Source organism: Humulus lupulus, chromosome 5 (genome assembly GCF_963169125.1).
Source record: "Humulus lupulus chromosome 5, drHumLupu1.1, whole genome shotgun sequence".
Classification (NCBI taxonomy): Eukaryota; Viridiplantae; Streptophyta; class Magnoliopsida; order Rosales; family Cannabaceae; genus Humulus; species Humulus lupulus.
This window is the reverse complement of record NC_084797.1, coordinates 233,541,055-233,557,265: the sequence shown is the minus strand read 5'-3', so window position 1 is coordinate 233,557,265 and position 16,211 is coordinate 233,541,055. Positions and strand designations below refer to the sequence as shown.

The window sequence follows — 16,211 nt, the reverse complement described above, 5'->3', positions numbered from 1 at the left end:
AAAAAAAAACATCAAATTTTATATTCTGCAATCTACTATCGAGCAACTATCGGACACTATCGCACCATATCAGGCACCACTGAAAAAAAATAAAAACAGGAACTATAACATTATCGCGCACCATCGTACCTCACATCTTACACCATCGGAATATAACAACCCAACAATTTGTTCCCAATATCGGGCACACATCGTATGCAATATCGTACCCTATCGTACCTTCATCTTCAACCTCAAGTTATCAGAAAACACAAACTATCGTACCAACGTCGAACCACTATCGTACCCCTATCGTACAGTCATCTTCAACTTGAAGTTATGAGAAAACACAAATACTATTGTACCCCCTATCGACCCACTATCGTACCTCTCAAAAAACCCAAAAAAAAATTCAAAATTTTACGGTTTATCAGATTTCACACAGTCAGATTTTACACAGTCAAATTCAAACAATACATACTATAACATTTTGCAATGGAAAAGAAATTGAAAAAAACACATACCCTAGACATTTTTGCGTAATGGGGTGTCGGTTTTTCTTCGGGGTCTGGGTTTTTCTTCGTCTCCGGTGGTGGTTGGGGTTTGGGTGAGTGTCGGGGTTTGGGTGAGGCTTGGCCTCCGGTGGTCTGGGTTTTCCTTCATCGGGTGGTGGGGGTTTTTCTGACCGTCGGGTGAGGGTAGTTATGGGTTGCTCGATGGTTTTGTGGGAGTGAAGAGTTTTGGCAGAAAGAGGGAAAGGGAAATGGCAGGGGAAAAGTTTAGGTTTTTATTTATGTTTTTTATCACTTAAAACAACTAATATCGGGCAAGTATCGGGTACCATCGTGTATCATCGTACTATTAGGTCCGCAGTAACTTAAAAACAACAATCGGGCATATATCGGACTATTATCGTACTTAAAAGGGTGTATAGATTCAAAATAATAATCGGGCAACCATCGGGTAGCCATCGAACCTTTATGACCATCGGGTAACCAAAACTATCGGGCAACCATCGAGTTGCCATCGGACCTTCATCCTTAACCTTGAAACTCAACAACTATCATACCCGAATCGGGCCTCTATCGGACACTATTGGGCATTTAGAAAAAAAAACTCAAGGAACAAAAAAAAAACGCAGATTTTCACAGAACACGATTTTCACCCAAAAAACAGCAAAAAATACCAACAAACTACAGATCCAACATCTAAACAACATTCTAAATCATAAAAACAACCAACAACAACAAGAATCAAAGAAAATCACTTACCCATGTGTATCTTTCTTGCAAGATTTTAGAGAGGAAAGGTATGAAATTTTGTTATGAGATGGGTATTTTTTGTATTGAATGAAAGATGAGCATTTGTATCATACGGTGGTTAACTTTGGTTCAAATTTTAATTATTAAGCTAATGTAAGCATGATTTATCAAATTTCCCTTTTTTAATGAGATTTTCATTTTAGCATTATTTTTGTATTTTTGTATTGTGTTATCCAAGAAGGTAATATATTCTATGAATAGTTGATGATAAAATTCTTAATTCTGTTGTAAGTTGTTCTTCTAAATTTGTAATATTTTGGTTGTAACTTTACATTTTTAAGCTAATACTAATGGTGTTTTGAAAAAGAAAAGGAAAAAGTTAATACTAATCACCAATGGTACTTCACATGTCTCTTACCTTTTGTCATTCCTTCTTTTCAAGTGATTGAGTAATTGTATTGCCACTCGTATATGTACTCTCTCACATTTATAAAACTACATTCAATGTAAAGGGGAAAAAATAGCTTCATTTTATTTTATTTATTAATTCATTACTTTACACTCGAAACTCAACAAGACAATATACATTTATACAGTATTCCTCCATGAATGATAATTTAATAACCCACTTACGATGAAAATTAAAAGACAAAATATCAATTTGCCATCTTATTTGGTTAGCTTATTTATAGAGGAATGATGTCCGGTTATGCAATGCCTGTGCTGCCCACAACGCCTGCAATGCTTGACTTTGTATTTAAATTAGAATCCAACGTTTGGATTGCCTGAACCCGCTGCAGCGACCCCCATCCCACCACCACCATCTGATGTAACTCCCAACTTTTTGGCGTCACTTGATTCTCCCAGATGAATTCTCTCACCATCCAACTCATGTACAAGCTCATCGATCTTTCGAAACTGGTAAGGCCATCTTGCATTGTAGAGAAATTGGCGGAGGTCAAATCTATTGTCCTCTGGTGAGTAGCTCTGCACAGACACAAATTATAAGGATTTAATGAATGAAGAAAGGACAAAGAGTGAGCTGCCATCATAAATTTTTTTGACATAACAAGTGCTCACAAATGAAGATGATCTATTCTAACATCAAAGTTCACTAATTCAATTTTGTTTTAGCCAAGAACACTATACCTCAGCGTGATAAGACGGTGTCAATACAGTCATTTTGTGCCGATTAATAGAATAGTACTTGAAGAAGTATTTCACTTTGTCAGCAACCTCTAATGGAGTCAACGTCGCGCCCCATCTGTAGCAGAGATTCTGCAAAAGGTAACAAGAAAAATAAAAGTCAGAACCAAGCTACTATGAACTTTCAAGAGGAAAGAAGGTAGCTTTTTTAAGGGCATATGGGTAGGACTGTAGAAGTAGTTAGGTTTAGTGGATAAGTTGATATAGTTTGATGGGATTAGTTCAGTTGGTTGGGGTGTTTGGGTATTGATAGAAGGGAGAGGTATTCGGATATTGAGTCTTTGGGTCCTTAGGATTGGGAGAGTGGAAGGTCTCTGGAATTACCTGCAAACTTCGTACCTGAGTTTTACCTATTCAATACAGAAAATCATTCACTCCTATTACTCTCTATCTCTTTCATTTGTCCTTTTACTTTCTGGTTTTTCCCTAAGTCTTTGTACCATTGTTCTAACAAGAATCAGGGTCCTAACAGAAAAAGACAGTGAGCTGTGAAAACTAACCTTGAACATGGATAGAGGACCGCATCGGAAAATTTTCCTTAACCTTCCATAGATTGAGAGTTCCTCATAAGTCATTCCCATGTCCACTTCATCCAGCTGCTCTCCACAGAAAGGTGAATCAGTTTATCTCTATAATAATGTTTTTGAGTCTAAGCAAACGCTTGAGCTAAGATAATACCTGAGTGTAGTCAGAACGTATAGGCTCCAGTTCTGCAGTGGGGGGAGCAGCTTCAATATCAGCCAAGGATGAAAAACCAAGATGGACAGCTGCCCATCGTAGAAATGCTCGAAGATCTTGCTTACTAATACTTCCAATTGGATTTATATCTGCTGAGCTGCAGTCATACTGCAAGGAAGGGGCGATTAATTAGCTCTAATATTCACAATTATAAATATTTGTGTAACATAGTAAGGATGAAATCAAATTGAATTGTAACACATTTGATACAGAAGACCTAAGCTAGATTGAAATTGGTTAAATTCACCAGAATCTAATAAATAAAATTTGATGGCACATATCTAACTACCTTTGTTAGGTAACCACGCAAGCCTTCATCCACATTAGAACTACCCAGCACAAGATAAAACCCAGATTTGCTATGCACCCATGGCAATAGTGATGCTAACATGAAAGCTAGCACCATTCTAATTCGAGCTTGAATGTTTTGCAGACCTAAGTTCTCAATATTTGACCCTCCGTCTACCTGTGGAAAGAAAAAGTATATACATAATCAACATTCTGATGAGTCAAAAGCATGAGAAAAAGAGAATTTTGAACAGATTTCAATCATGGATTTTCAAGTCTAAATGTTCATGGTTCATCTGATTTTGATTTAATTACACGAGTCATAAGTGACTACATTTAGCCAAAACCATCATAGTTTGTTTAAAAAAAAATGCTTGGATTTTAGTTAGTTGTTCTTGTTACCTTATAGCGTGGTCGTTTCCCGGTAACTGTTTGAAACAGGGTTAAAAGTGCAGAGACAACACCATCTATGCAAACATCAAGATGCCATGAGCCAACCTCATCTGCTAGCTTTTTTGCCCTTGATTTTGTGGCTTCAGAACTGCAATAAAGAAATCGTTTAACAGGCCTTAACTTATTTCATATTTAAAGCACCTATCTACCTGTAAATGAATCCAGGACCAAAAAAGAAGATGAAATTTTAACAATTTTTTTAATTTAATAAAATGGTCTAAGGAGTTAGATAATAAAATTTGTTCCATACTATTAATTTATAGGAAAGAAAGAAAGAAAGAAAGAAAACTACAGTAGGAATTCGGCTATCTCCCTTTTAAGAAACTAATATAAAGATTAATCCATGGGTTGCCATATACCTCCATATCACATCACAAAATATAAGTGAAACAACGTATTATCTTCAAAGGACTAAACTCTTGAGCATACCTACCTGTTTTCTGTTCCCATATAAACTGTGTAAAATATGCGTTTTGCAAATTCTCTACTGTCAGTAGGAAACTGTCCATCAGTATAATTTCCAATCCTAATAGCATCAGCCTTGACTTGTTCATCTCCATTTGCAATTTCTACAAGCAAATACATCTTGCCAGTTAGCTATCAGAGGCACAAGATTATTCTCCAAACCATTTTAATAGTACCAATGATAAAATTACCGTAACATTTAATTAGAACACATAGTTGCTGTTTGTCAAGCTAAAATGTTTATTAATATTATAAGAATTTTTTTTAAAGTATATTTCTATTATATGTTCGATTAGCCTCTTAATATTAGCCATATTTAGTTGCTGAAGGTTCTCTTATTTAAAATTAGCCTCTTAACAGTCACCTGACCTATCCACATATCCAGAACAGAGTTTTGCTATAGTGAAAACAAACCTTTAACAACAAGCTGGCACATACAGCCAACAATAGCAGCAACAGATGAGCTATCTGCTCCACCAGAAAGAGGAAGCAAAAAACCAGAAGCTCCACTCCTTCGTAAATAGTCCCACAACCAGCAACCAGGGCCATATGCTATTTCCTCCTCAGGGCAGTGGTAATTAATCTATGCATGAGCAATGTACAGTTTATAATGCCTGACAGAGTTGATCCATAATATAGTATGCAATCACAAGAAAAAAATAATCTATTCAATTATTAAATTTTATAAATGAAATTAGTTAATGCCAAAGTGATTGTACTTCCTTTCTAATGTAGTCAGGGGTTCAAAATCATTACATTTTTTCCCCACCAGTAAACAATCCATGGAACCAAAATATATATGGTTGAAGTTAAGCTTTATGAGAACTTAAGCCAAACCTGAAGTAGTTAGACAAACTGATTGATTGACCAGGAAGTTACCTTAAGTGGACTTGAAGGACACATTTTCAGGTTAAAAGACTGACAGAGTTTGTAAGGAGCCATCACTGAAGAAACTATGGTTTTACAGCTCGCTTGTTCTTGGAAGCTACTTATAGACCCTCTTAGACTAGAAACCTGCCATTAAACAGTAAGTTAAGAAATTAAAGTGATTGCAAAATGAGCTTTAAGAATAAGAAATGCCACGTATATGAGCTATATAAATGTTCATTTAAGAACCAAGTATCAAAAACATAAGCTTTGACAGTTTTGTCAGACAGAAAAAGAAGAAACAGTCTTACCATATGTAGCATGGGAAAAATATATTCTCATACTAATACGAAAATAACAAAAGTTTATGCATACAACGTACAGAAAGAATTAATGCAATGTATAAAGAATACACAGGTGATATTGTAGAGCCACATTGCCCACACCTACACACGTATAGGTAGATTTTTTTATGACATCAAATAAATTTTGATAATGGTTAGTTAACAGAAATGGAATAGTATAATTAGTAAACAGAAATAGAATAGTATAATTAGTAATTTGGAACTAATATAGAACATGCACATTGCGCCAACACATTGTTTTATTTTACTCAACTATCATCATCAAATTTATATCAGATCAACATTATTGTCCATTTGGAAATGGAGATTAAAATCAAATCCAATCCAAAAGGAGTTCAAAGTGCACATACCGCTTCTAGATCTATCTGGGCAACAACAACCTCAACGTCTCTCAAAGAAAATTGTGTCCCTTGAGCAACCAAATCTCCATTTACAACAACAGAAGCACATCCATCTAACCACAAACAAGAGTACACCCACAAACATGTTATTCAAAAGATGAAAATTCACAAATCTGCAATGTGGGTGTGGACATCCATCAAGACATGGATAGAGATGTTTCAACTGAAAAAAAAAGAGTTGGTTCAATCAAAATAAATTACATACCATAGTAGAGGCGGCCACCATCACATCCTTGGTGATTGCTGTACATGTAAACCCCTCCACGAGTGTGAGTAGCACCTATAAAAGCACGAAGACGAACATCAAGCTTTCTCAATTGGTGGTGGCTACCACTTGCATTCATGAACACTTCAACCCCATTCAACGCTAGTTCGGCATGGGGCGGACTAGGAGTGAAAAGCTCTTCACAGACTTCTGCCGCAACAGAGCTAAGAAGGGCGGGAAAAAAAAACGAAAAATTTGTCCTTTAGCTACAAGTATTATTATGAAAAGAGCATAAGAATACTCAAAATGCTATCTTAAGTTTCATAAATTCGTGCTAGACTTATACTAATAGATAATATTTCGCCATAGAAGAACCAAAAGAAAGTGACAGGAAAATAATAAGAAAGAAAGTTTCGGACTTACGTATCCAGAAATTGAATAAAGCCATAACCAAATGGCGCTGACTTTTGTTGCAAAGCCTCAGAAATCTCAAACGGCAGCTGAAAGTCAACAAGTTGGTCTGTTTGTTTCCAAGCTGTAAACCATCTAAGTTCTCTATAATTGCCATCATTTGCAAGCCACATCTTTGGGCGTATCATCAATATTTTTCGGTTCATACAAAGAAGTTGACAATTATAACGCTCAGACCCTTTAATTACAGGCATTCCAAAGCTACACAGTATCCCATCAGTCCAATCACCCAGTAGAATTTCTTTCAAGCATTCCCATCTACACCAACAAAATTCACATTGATACATATAGTCGAACTTAAACTATATAATGTATATAAATTTATGTAAGAGCATAAAAAGCTTACGCATGGTTAATGGTATCGAGCTCCAAGAAATGGTCTTCGCAGCCATAACCAGTAATCTCAAGCTCAGGGCCAAGACGAATGACGGCTCCCGCTTGTTTAGCTTTGGTAATTGAATCCTTGATGTTGTTCAAATTGCAATCGAAATCCATAGCCCATTGGTTCAAATTACAGGTTGCTACTTTGAGCAGCCTCATCTTGCTGGATTCTAGGGTTTGATGTGAGATGAGGCGAGGAATAGCAGAGTGAGTATTGGTCCGTTGCAAGAATGGAATATGAAATGGAATGATGGAAGGGACTATATAAGGTGAGGTGAGCCGTCCTGGACCTTTGGACGGGTTGAGAAGAAGAGAAGGCCTTGCGTTTTTGACACGTGTGCCGTGTGCGTGTGTGCTGGGTCCGGTCAAACTATAATTTTTTTGGGAAACTAGAGTGCGAGATATACTTTGGCTAAACCACACTTATTTTACGAAAATGTAAATATTTTTGATATATTTGGAATAAAAAACGAAAAATTGATGAGAATGACTGTTTTTTTTTTAATTAATTTTGTACTGTCTTATTTTTAATATATATTTTTTTGCAAAATAACATAATTTTAAAATTCAATCAATTGTCAACTCTATGAATTTTTTGATTATTTGTCTAAAATTTTCGATTAATTGTCTAAATTGTCAAATTACATTTGGTAAAAAAATAATCAAAACCAAACTAGAACGCAAAATAACTTTAAAAAATATATCATTTTTGCCAAAAAATCCAAAAAAAAATATATATAATATATGATATATTGTAAGAGCATAAAAAAAATTAATCTTTCATTAATGCTTATTTAATATTTATTGAAAATATATAAAACAAAATATTTTTTTATATTTTATTGTTGATAGTTAAAGTTAATAATAAAATAATAAGGTAAAAAATCTAGCATTTATTAGTGATTATTAAAAATAATACTAAAATAATAAAAAATGACATCAAAGTAAATAAAAAAAAAATATAACATTTATGGTGATATAGAGTATGTATCATGTTATATTGTGTATCAAACTTGGCATAATTTTTAGCATGTACTAGATTTAGCACAACTTTTGTTATACTATTGGAGCAACTTTTTGTAATATGAGTTACATTTTAGCATTATATCACCAATTTAGCACTTTATTAGAGATGCTTTAAGACCTTAAAATAATTTTATAAGAGCATCTTTTCTCTAAAATACAAAATTTAAGAATTAAATAGTGTTAGAATAATAACTTTCCATCAAATGATAATGAATACTAGGAGCACTCCAACTCCCACTTAGTGTACATTTTTATATTATTTTTCAAAATATATTACTAAAACCTTTTTTCTTTAAATCAAATTTTTGCATTACACTATATATTAGTTTGTCGATTTCTTTTCTACATCCTTTAAATATTCTATTTTTAAATATATTTTATCAATTTTAAATATATAATATTAATATATAAACATATGAAGAAAAATTAAAACCTAATAGAATAGGTTATTATTTATTATTGCTCTAAAAAATATATAAAATAAAGCATATGATATATTCTTATTATTGTGAGTACTTATTTTTTTTTTTTTTGCAATGATAACTTTATTCATTATAATAAAAAATTCGTACAATATAGGAAAACTAAGCATCCCTAAGAAAAGATGGGATGTATCTAATCACACAAGTTGTCTATCAATCCAAATAATATGTGCAGCTAATCCATGATCAACCACAATGGCCGACCGACAAACATGGATTATGGACACTCTTGAAAATCTGGATAACAAACTTGTTATATCCTCTAATAAAGACCCAAGGTCATTGAAAAAGGTTGCTCTCTTGCCATGTGTCTCTTATCATAATTTTAGTATAATAGTAAGGAGTGAGACTTCAACAAATTCTTCACAGGATAAAGTTTTACCAACAAATATTTTACATAAGGAGGTAAGTGTTACCAAATAAACTACTTAGAGCATCTCCAACCTTGACATCTTATTTGGTGTCACACCAACATCAAATTTGGTGTCAAAAACTATTTTCACTCCAATCACAACACTAAAAACTACACAAAAAAAATATTCTTTATTATTATATTATTTTTTTAAATAAATTGAATATTCTTTTTATTATTATATTAATTTATCAAAATCATCACAATTATTATATCTAATTAATATTTTAAATAAAACTACTCATTAATTATATATGACAATAATACTATATAAATAATTAAAACTCGATAAATTAAAAAATCATATTGCATGTAGTAACATAAAGATTACATCACTAGAGAAAAAAATATTACATTCATGGAAAAAAAATATATTACATTACATTAGATTAAATTAAACCTAAAAGACACACTTGAAAATATATATTTTAATTTTGTGAGTTACCATATTTGTCCCACAAGTGCTCAATTAATGCATTTCGAAACTCAATGTGAGCTTCTTTATCCTTGATTTTTCTATGTCTAGTAAGAAATTCTTGAAACCCAGCATTATCATCTTTTACCATCTAAACTTCTGGACTTGGCACTTCGACTTGCTCTTCAATTGATGCATTAATATCACGTTTAGCTTCAATTATCAAATAGGCATAATAATACATGAAGTCATTATATTATGTAATACTTTTTTATTCCAAAGACGTGTCGGTCCAGCAATAATTGCAAATCTAGACTGCAGTACTCCAAATGCACGTTCCACATTTTTTTTTACATGCTTCTTGTTTCATTGCAAATAATTTCTTTTTTGGATGACGTGGATCATGAATACTTTGAACAAGAGTAGAACATTTTGGATATATACCATCAGCTAAATAATAACCCATATTATACTCTTTTCCTTTAATAACATAATTAGCAGGTGGAGCAATACCTTCAGCAAGATTAGCAAAAAGATGGGATGCCTCCAGCACATTAATGTCATTATTAGATCCCGGTAAACCAAAATATGCATGCCATATCTAGAGATCATAGTCAGCTACAGCTTCAAGAATAATAGTTGGGGACCCACTACGACCGGCATATTGTCCTCCCCAAGCAGTTGGGTAATTTTTCCATTTCCAATGCATACAATCTAAACTTCCCAACATTCCTGAAAAACCTCGACGTTCACCAATGTGGAGTAGTCTTGCAACATCATTAGCGTTAGGTGATCGGAGATAGCGAGCTCCAAACACCTAGACAACAGCACGACAAAATCGCTTCAAGCTTTCTATAGTTGTAGATTCTCCTATTTTGATGTATTCATCGGTAGCATCTGCTGGTACACCATACGCCAACATTCGAAATACAACTGTTACTTTTTGCAAACCTGATAACCCGAGTTTACCCATTCCATCCCTTCGCTGGATGAAGTAATTGTCATGTCTTTGTATAGCATCCAAAATATGAAGGAATAAAGGACGACCCATTCGAAATCTTCGGCAAAACATCAAATCGGTAAATCGAGGATTCTCTGCAAAATAGTCGTTGAAGAGATTGCGATCAGCACTTTCCCGGTCACGGTTGATAACTATACGACCAGGAATCGAGCCTCGACGCGAGCCTTTGTTTTTTTGGTGTTGAGCAACGCAAAAATTGTTGTTAGCAGTAATTTGACCTACTACTTGCATTTCTATATCATCATAATAGTCATCATCTGAAGAAGATGATGATAAATAAGATGAACTACCAGGATAAGAATTCATATTTTATCAAAGTTAAACTGTATATATATTTTTCGGTGTACCCTATATCATGTTTGATATTCATGTTTTATAGTCTAAATCTCCTGATCTTCTGAATCCAAAATCAGAAGATAAGAAATCTCACGGATTAATCTTGGCCGCTAAAATAAATTGACCACAATCTCAACCGTTGCATTGTGTTGTCAAATCACATCTTATCTTCTGAATCCAAAATCAGAAGATAAGAAATCTCACGGATTAATCTTGGCCGCTGAAATAATTTGACCACAATCTCAACCGTTGCATTGTGTTGTTAAATCACATCTTATCTTCTAAATCTAAAATCAGAAGATAAGAAATCTCACGGATTAATCTTGGCCGCTGAAATAATTTGACCACAATCTCAACTGTTGCATTGTGTTGTCAAATCACATCTTATCTTCTGAATCCAAAATCAAAAGATAAGAAATCTCACGGATTAATCTTGGCCGCTGAAATAATTTGACCACAATCTCAACCGCTGCATTGTGTTGTCAAATCACATCTTATCTTCTGAATCCAAAATCAAAAGATAAGAAATAAAATCTTATGTAGCTTTTTCATCCCTTTATAATCCCACACTACTCATTCAAACAGATTACCTCTTCCACACTACTCATTCAAACTAATCACATCTCTTCAACATATTTTCAAAACAACTACATTTTCTTCCAAAATGTCTTCCAGTCGCACTGCTTCATACTCACTTGAGGAAGATATGCACTTGTGCCATGTATATATTGACATTTCTCAAGATCCAATCATAGGAAGAAACCAATCAGGTAACCGTTTTTGGGCAAGAGTTGAATCAGAGTACCACAAGAATGAGAAATTTAGTAATCAACCTCGACCAAGAAGATCTTTGCAAACTCGAATGACTACCATTATTGGTGCAGTTGCAAAATTAAGGGGATGCATCAACCAAATCCAAAATAAAAATCCAAGTGGTGCTTCACAAGAAGATATTGTAAGTGTTTGTTATAATTTACTTATTGTTACTAAATTGTTTTTAAATTTTATTGACACCATTATTTTATTTATGTTTTAATAGTTAAATCAAGCGAAAATGTTATTAGCCCAAGAAAAAAAATATAGCAGAGGCTTCAAATTTGATCATGTGTGGCCCATCCTCAAACACATTCATAAATTCAAGTGATGACAACATCAATGGACCAAGTAGATTCCAACAAGATGGTCCTAATTTTACTTCGTCCAAATCATCATCTCACAATTTTGATTCTCCGACGTCAGCATCCACCGGTATGAGTTCATTTGATCTTAATATAAATAATGAGGAAATCATTACTAATTCAACTGAAAGACCTATTGGTGTGAAAAAAGCAAAGGCAAAACAATTAGGTGATGATCAATTTAACAAACTAATGGAACAAAGTAAAAAACTCGTTCAAGTTATTGAAAAGAGTAACACATATAGAAATGAACGTCATAAAAGAAAGACTGAAGATAAAATTTTATTCACGGATTTGGATTCTATATCCGATCCAGAGTTTCGTCAGTACATTCAAAGCGAAAAAAGAAGAACTTACAGAGAAAGAGCATGAACATCCGAAGTTGGAGAACAAGGAGAAGGATCTCAATATCAGGGATCACAATATCGAGCATCTCAATATCAAGGACAAAGTGCTCAAGATGAAGGGCAACGATCTCAAGATCAAGGTAAAAGATTTGAAAATAACTCACAAGATTATAGTCCATATTTTGACTATCTTGGCGGAACAGAGAATAATTTTCCACATTATTGAATTATTGTCTTTGTATCTCATTTCTATGTTATTGTTTTCCGTTTGATTTTGGCGTGTTTAATTTTAATTTTTCAATGTATGTTTAAGTTTGTAACGTTTTTATTGTGTAATATTGACTATGATTTAAGTTTATAATGTTTTATTGTATAATTTTGAGTATGTTTCGTATGCATTACTATGATTAATATTAAAAAAAATTGTAATGTGATTGTGAATGTTGAGAATGTGTACTATTGATTATAATGAGAATGTGATGTTTAATGTGTTCAATTTTAACGTGTCTTTAAATTTGTAATGTTTGTATTGTGTAATATTAAAAAAAATACAAATATTTAATAATGTTTTATTTAAATTATAATTAAAAAAATAATTTGTGGTATATATAATTTAATCTCCATATAATAAACTAAATTCTAAATTATATAAATATAAATATATATATAAATAATAATATAAATATATATAAAAATAATTATATATAATAAAATAATGAAAGAAAAAAAAGGGAGAACACCGTGTGCGATAGTATACGACATATATGTTGTGTACTGTAGCAAACACAGCAAATTAGATATAGATATACTGCTATGTTGGAATGTCTCCTACACCATATATATATATATACCTTTTTTGTGATACATTAGAGAAGCCCTTAAGGAGTTTGGCTGCAATTATCCCTTCAAAAAATTCTTTTCCAAAGACCATAAAAAATGAAATGGACAATTTTACCCTTAATATATATATAAATATAGGGGAGTTCTTTGGTGCGGGCGTACGGAACGTCCGCACCTACGGTTTTTAAGTATTGTTTAATATATATATTAGTTTATTATTATTATTGTTATCATTACGGTTGTTATTATTATATATTAGTTTATTATAGTCAGATTTTATTAGTGTAAATTGTGTTTTAGTCAAATTTTTAGTCATGTGGTCAGATTTTAGTCAGAGCATTGTATCAATTAGTCCATTTTTGTAGTAGTTTATTATTATTATTGTTATCATTACAGTTTTTATTATTATATATTAGGTGTGGGCTGTTTTTATTAGATGTCTTTAACAGATGAATTAAAAATAGTATTTATTATAAGTGGTATACACCACGAGATGAAGAAGCATATAAATATTTTTGTCAGATATTAGTCAATTTTTGTATCAATTAGTCATGTAGTCAGATTGTATCTATCTCTCTCCTTTTTTTACTTTGATATATATGCTACACGTAATGGAACTTTGTTTGCAAGTGGGTGTGGTTCCATCCCTGTTATCCTTTCTTCTGTTCAGCCGTGAGATAATTTCCAGTGATTTTGTTTCATTCTCTGGAGAAATGGGTTTGGTCTCCTCCTCCATTTTCTTCTTCTCAGCTTGAGCTATACAGAGTTTCAGACTTTTTCTATTGACCCATATTTTCTTCTTCTCAGCTTGACGACCCATGTTTTGAGAGAAGAGAAGAGAGAATTTTTCTGGTTTTCGTTGAGGGAGGCGAAGAAAACAAGGTATTTCATGGTTTATTTAATTTATACCAAATGAAATGATATGATTTAGTTTCTGATATGTATATTATATATATTAGTTTATGATATATATGCGTTTTATATCTCATGCTTCTACCTTGTCAATCTCACTCGTAACCCCTGCTTTTTTTCTTTGTTTTTTTCAAAGCTCACATATATATGCATTTTATATTAGTTTCTGATATGTATAATTCTCATCGTGTGAATTGGTGTGTATGTTTTTTTTTTACACATGGTTAGTTATTTTAAAAGCTATGGCCATTTTCAAAATCAGTGGGGGTATGTAAATATTTCAATTATTTTACTGTTTTGTGACTATAAAGGTGGTTCTGATTGATTATTTAGTGTATAATTAGGGAATGTGAAGATGATATAAAATTGATTTAAAGTATGCAATGTAGTTTATTTGTTTGGGTAATGGTTGTGGTTTGTGAAATCAAGTATGTGTTTTTGTTCATTTTAAGGGAGCATGTTTGATGTGAAATAAATTTGGAGGTAAGTTAAAAATTTCCTTATTGATGGTAGGTTATTATGGATAAAAAGAAGTTAAGCAAAATATTATTGGCATTGATTTCACACGAGGTTGAAATGAAAGTATTTAAACACGAACTTGCTTCTATAAGGCATGATGTTTTAGAGTTACTTCATAATTCGTTAAGAGACGTTGAAGATGAGATTATGTTAGACAAATTGGTTGAGGAAGCTATGCGGATAATGATGAAGTTGGAAAGTTGGAACGTGAGTTTAAAGAATCCTTTCTCTCAATCAAAGGTGAATGTTGCAGATAAATTATTGGGAAGCATTTCTTCCGATACTATGAATGTTTTGATTGGAGATCTGGATTTTCAGCTGAGTGGTGAAGGTGCTACTAATGTTGACAGTGCTAGAGTTGACTTGCATCCAGGTGGGTTTGTTGATAGAAACTTTGTGGAGGATGAGGGGTTGTTTCATAATATGGGTCCGGTTGATAATTTGGAAATTGAAGGACAAGATATTTGGTTAGTTTCGTTGAATGGGAAAAGCGGAGAGGACGACACGCAATTTAATAGTTCAGATGAAGTTATATTGTCAAATGCATGTGCCAACTTCGACTCAGGTGATTTGAAGCTGAAGCCTCATTCTGAGGATGAATACCATTTAAATATTTTGAAAGTTGATGAGGTAGATGTAAAAGAAAAGGTGAGCGATGAATGTTACACAATGGTTACGCCAAGGAATTTGGTTGAGGTAGAAGTTGCGGGTGGAGATATTGATGTTGTAGGAGATTTGGTAGATGCGGCCGTGAATAATAATTTGGCTAAGGCAACATTTCAAGAGGAACAATTGGAAAAGTGTAGTCCTCGTATGTGTATAGAAAATCGTATGTCTACTGAGGAAATATTTGATAGTAATTTAGTGAATACGGGTGCTGAATTAGGTGACTTTTGTACGCATCTTGATGGAATCACGAATATGTTGACCTTCAGGAAGAGAAGATCCAACACTAGATTTTCCAGTGTGGAGGATGAAATAAGATGTCACTTCAAAGATGAGATGGAGTTGGTCCTTCAATACGGTGGTTCTGGATTTGATTGTCATATGTTCGATGTGAGAGACAATGAAATTGGATTCTTTAATGCACCAGTGATTTTCTATTTATTGTACTTTGAATTTTATTAATTATGTTATTTTGTAGTAAAGTGAGTATTGTGATATTGTGGATATGTGAATGGGATGTTATGTTAATTATTTGTATGTTTTAACAGCCGTTTCTAGGTTCTTTATTCCCAGCAAGGATAATTAATTGTGGGGTGTGGGGAGATCTGGAAGATTTACATGACTGAGAGAATGTTATTGTGAATTATGTCCTTGACCCAACTTTGTCGGCCAAGTAAATTTTATATAGGTTTTTTTGTATAGAACCCTCATTTGTAATGCTTTTATCAAACGTTATAATTGTTTTATAAATATTTTGTACAGTGAGATTGTATTTCTTGGGGATAAAGTGATTGGGAGGAGGGCGGACTTTCTAACATTGAATGCACATCAACTGGTTAGCGCTAGAGTAAGTTTAATGGTGTGAAAGTTTTTTTTTAGTTAGTTATATTCCATTATTTTTTAGTAATGTATAAATTTTGGTGACCAATATTTGTTTCAGGTTGTAAATTGTTTAGTGGAGATTTTATCAGCAGAG

General features: G+C 33.0%; 2 protein-coding genes across 2 annotated transcripts; both read right to left on the bottom strand.

Annotated features, from left to right (window-relative positions):
• Positions 1-1,748: 1,748 nt before the first annotated feature.
• On the bottom strand, positions 1,749-7,367 carry LOC133778396 (glutamine-dependent NAD(+) synthetase). The gene is made up of 13 exons (XM_062218302.1): positions 7,047-7,367; positions 6,653-6,958; positions 6,230-6,453; positions 5,974-6,077; positions 5,271-5,405; positions 4,806-4,974; positions 4,360-4,495; positions 3,876-4,014; positions 3,475-3,651; positions 3,126-3,293; positions 2,948-3,043; positions 2,391-2,519; positions 1,749-2,228 (listed from the first exon to the last, which is right to left on the bottom strand). Exons 1-13 carry the CDS (start codon positions 7,238-7,240, stop codon positions 2,004-2,006), a joined length of 2,202 nt encoding a protein of 733 aa, XP_062074286.1. The 5' UTR covers positions 7,241-7,367; the 3' UTR covers positions 1,749-2,003.
• A 2,866-nt stretch (positions 7,368-10,233) lies between these two features.
• On the bottom strand, positions 10,234-10,743 carry LOC133780082 (uncharacterized). The gene has a single exon (XM_062219960.1). It carries the CDS (start codon positions 10,741-10,743, stop codon positions 10,234-10,236), a length of 510 nt encoding a protein of 169 aa, XP_062075944.1.
• Between the last annotated feature and the right edge of the window lie 5,468 nt (positions 10,744-16,211).

Bases quoted from the DNA above. Each gene is read 5' to 3' on its own strand.
- LOC133778396 (XM_062218302.1), bottom strand. From the start codon at position 7,240: ATGAGGCTGCTCAAAGTAGCAACCTGTAATTTGAACCAATGGGCTATG. The intron at 5,406-5,973 runs GTATGTGCACTT...GTTTAATGGCAG, and splicing joins CCCAGATAGATCTAGAAGCG to GTTTCTAGTCTAAGAGGGTC. The intron at 4,015-4,359 runs GTAGGTATGCTC...TCTTTATTGCAG, and splicing joins TATATGGGAACAGAAAACAG to TTCTGAAGCCACAAAATCAA.
- LOC133780082 (XM_062219960.1), bottom strand. From the start codon at position 10,743: ATGAATTCTTATCCTGGTAGTTCATCTTATTTATCATCATCTTCTTCA.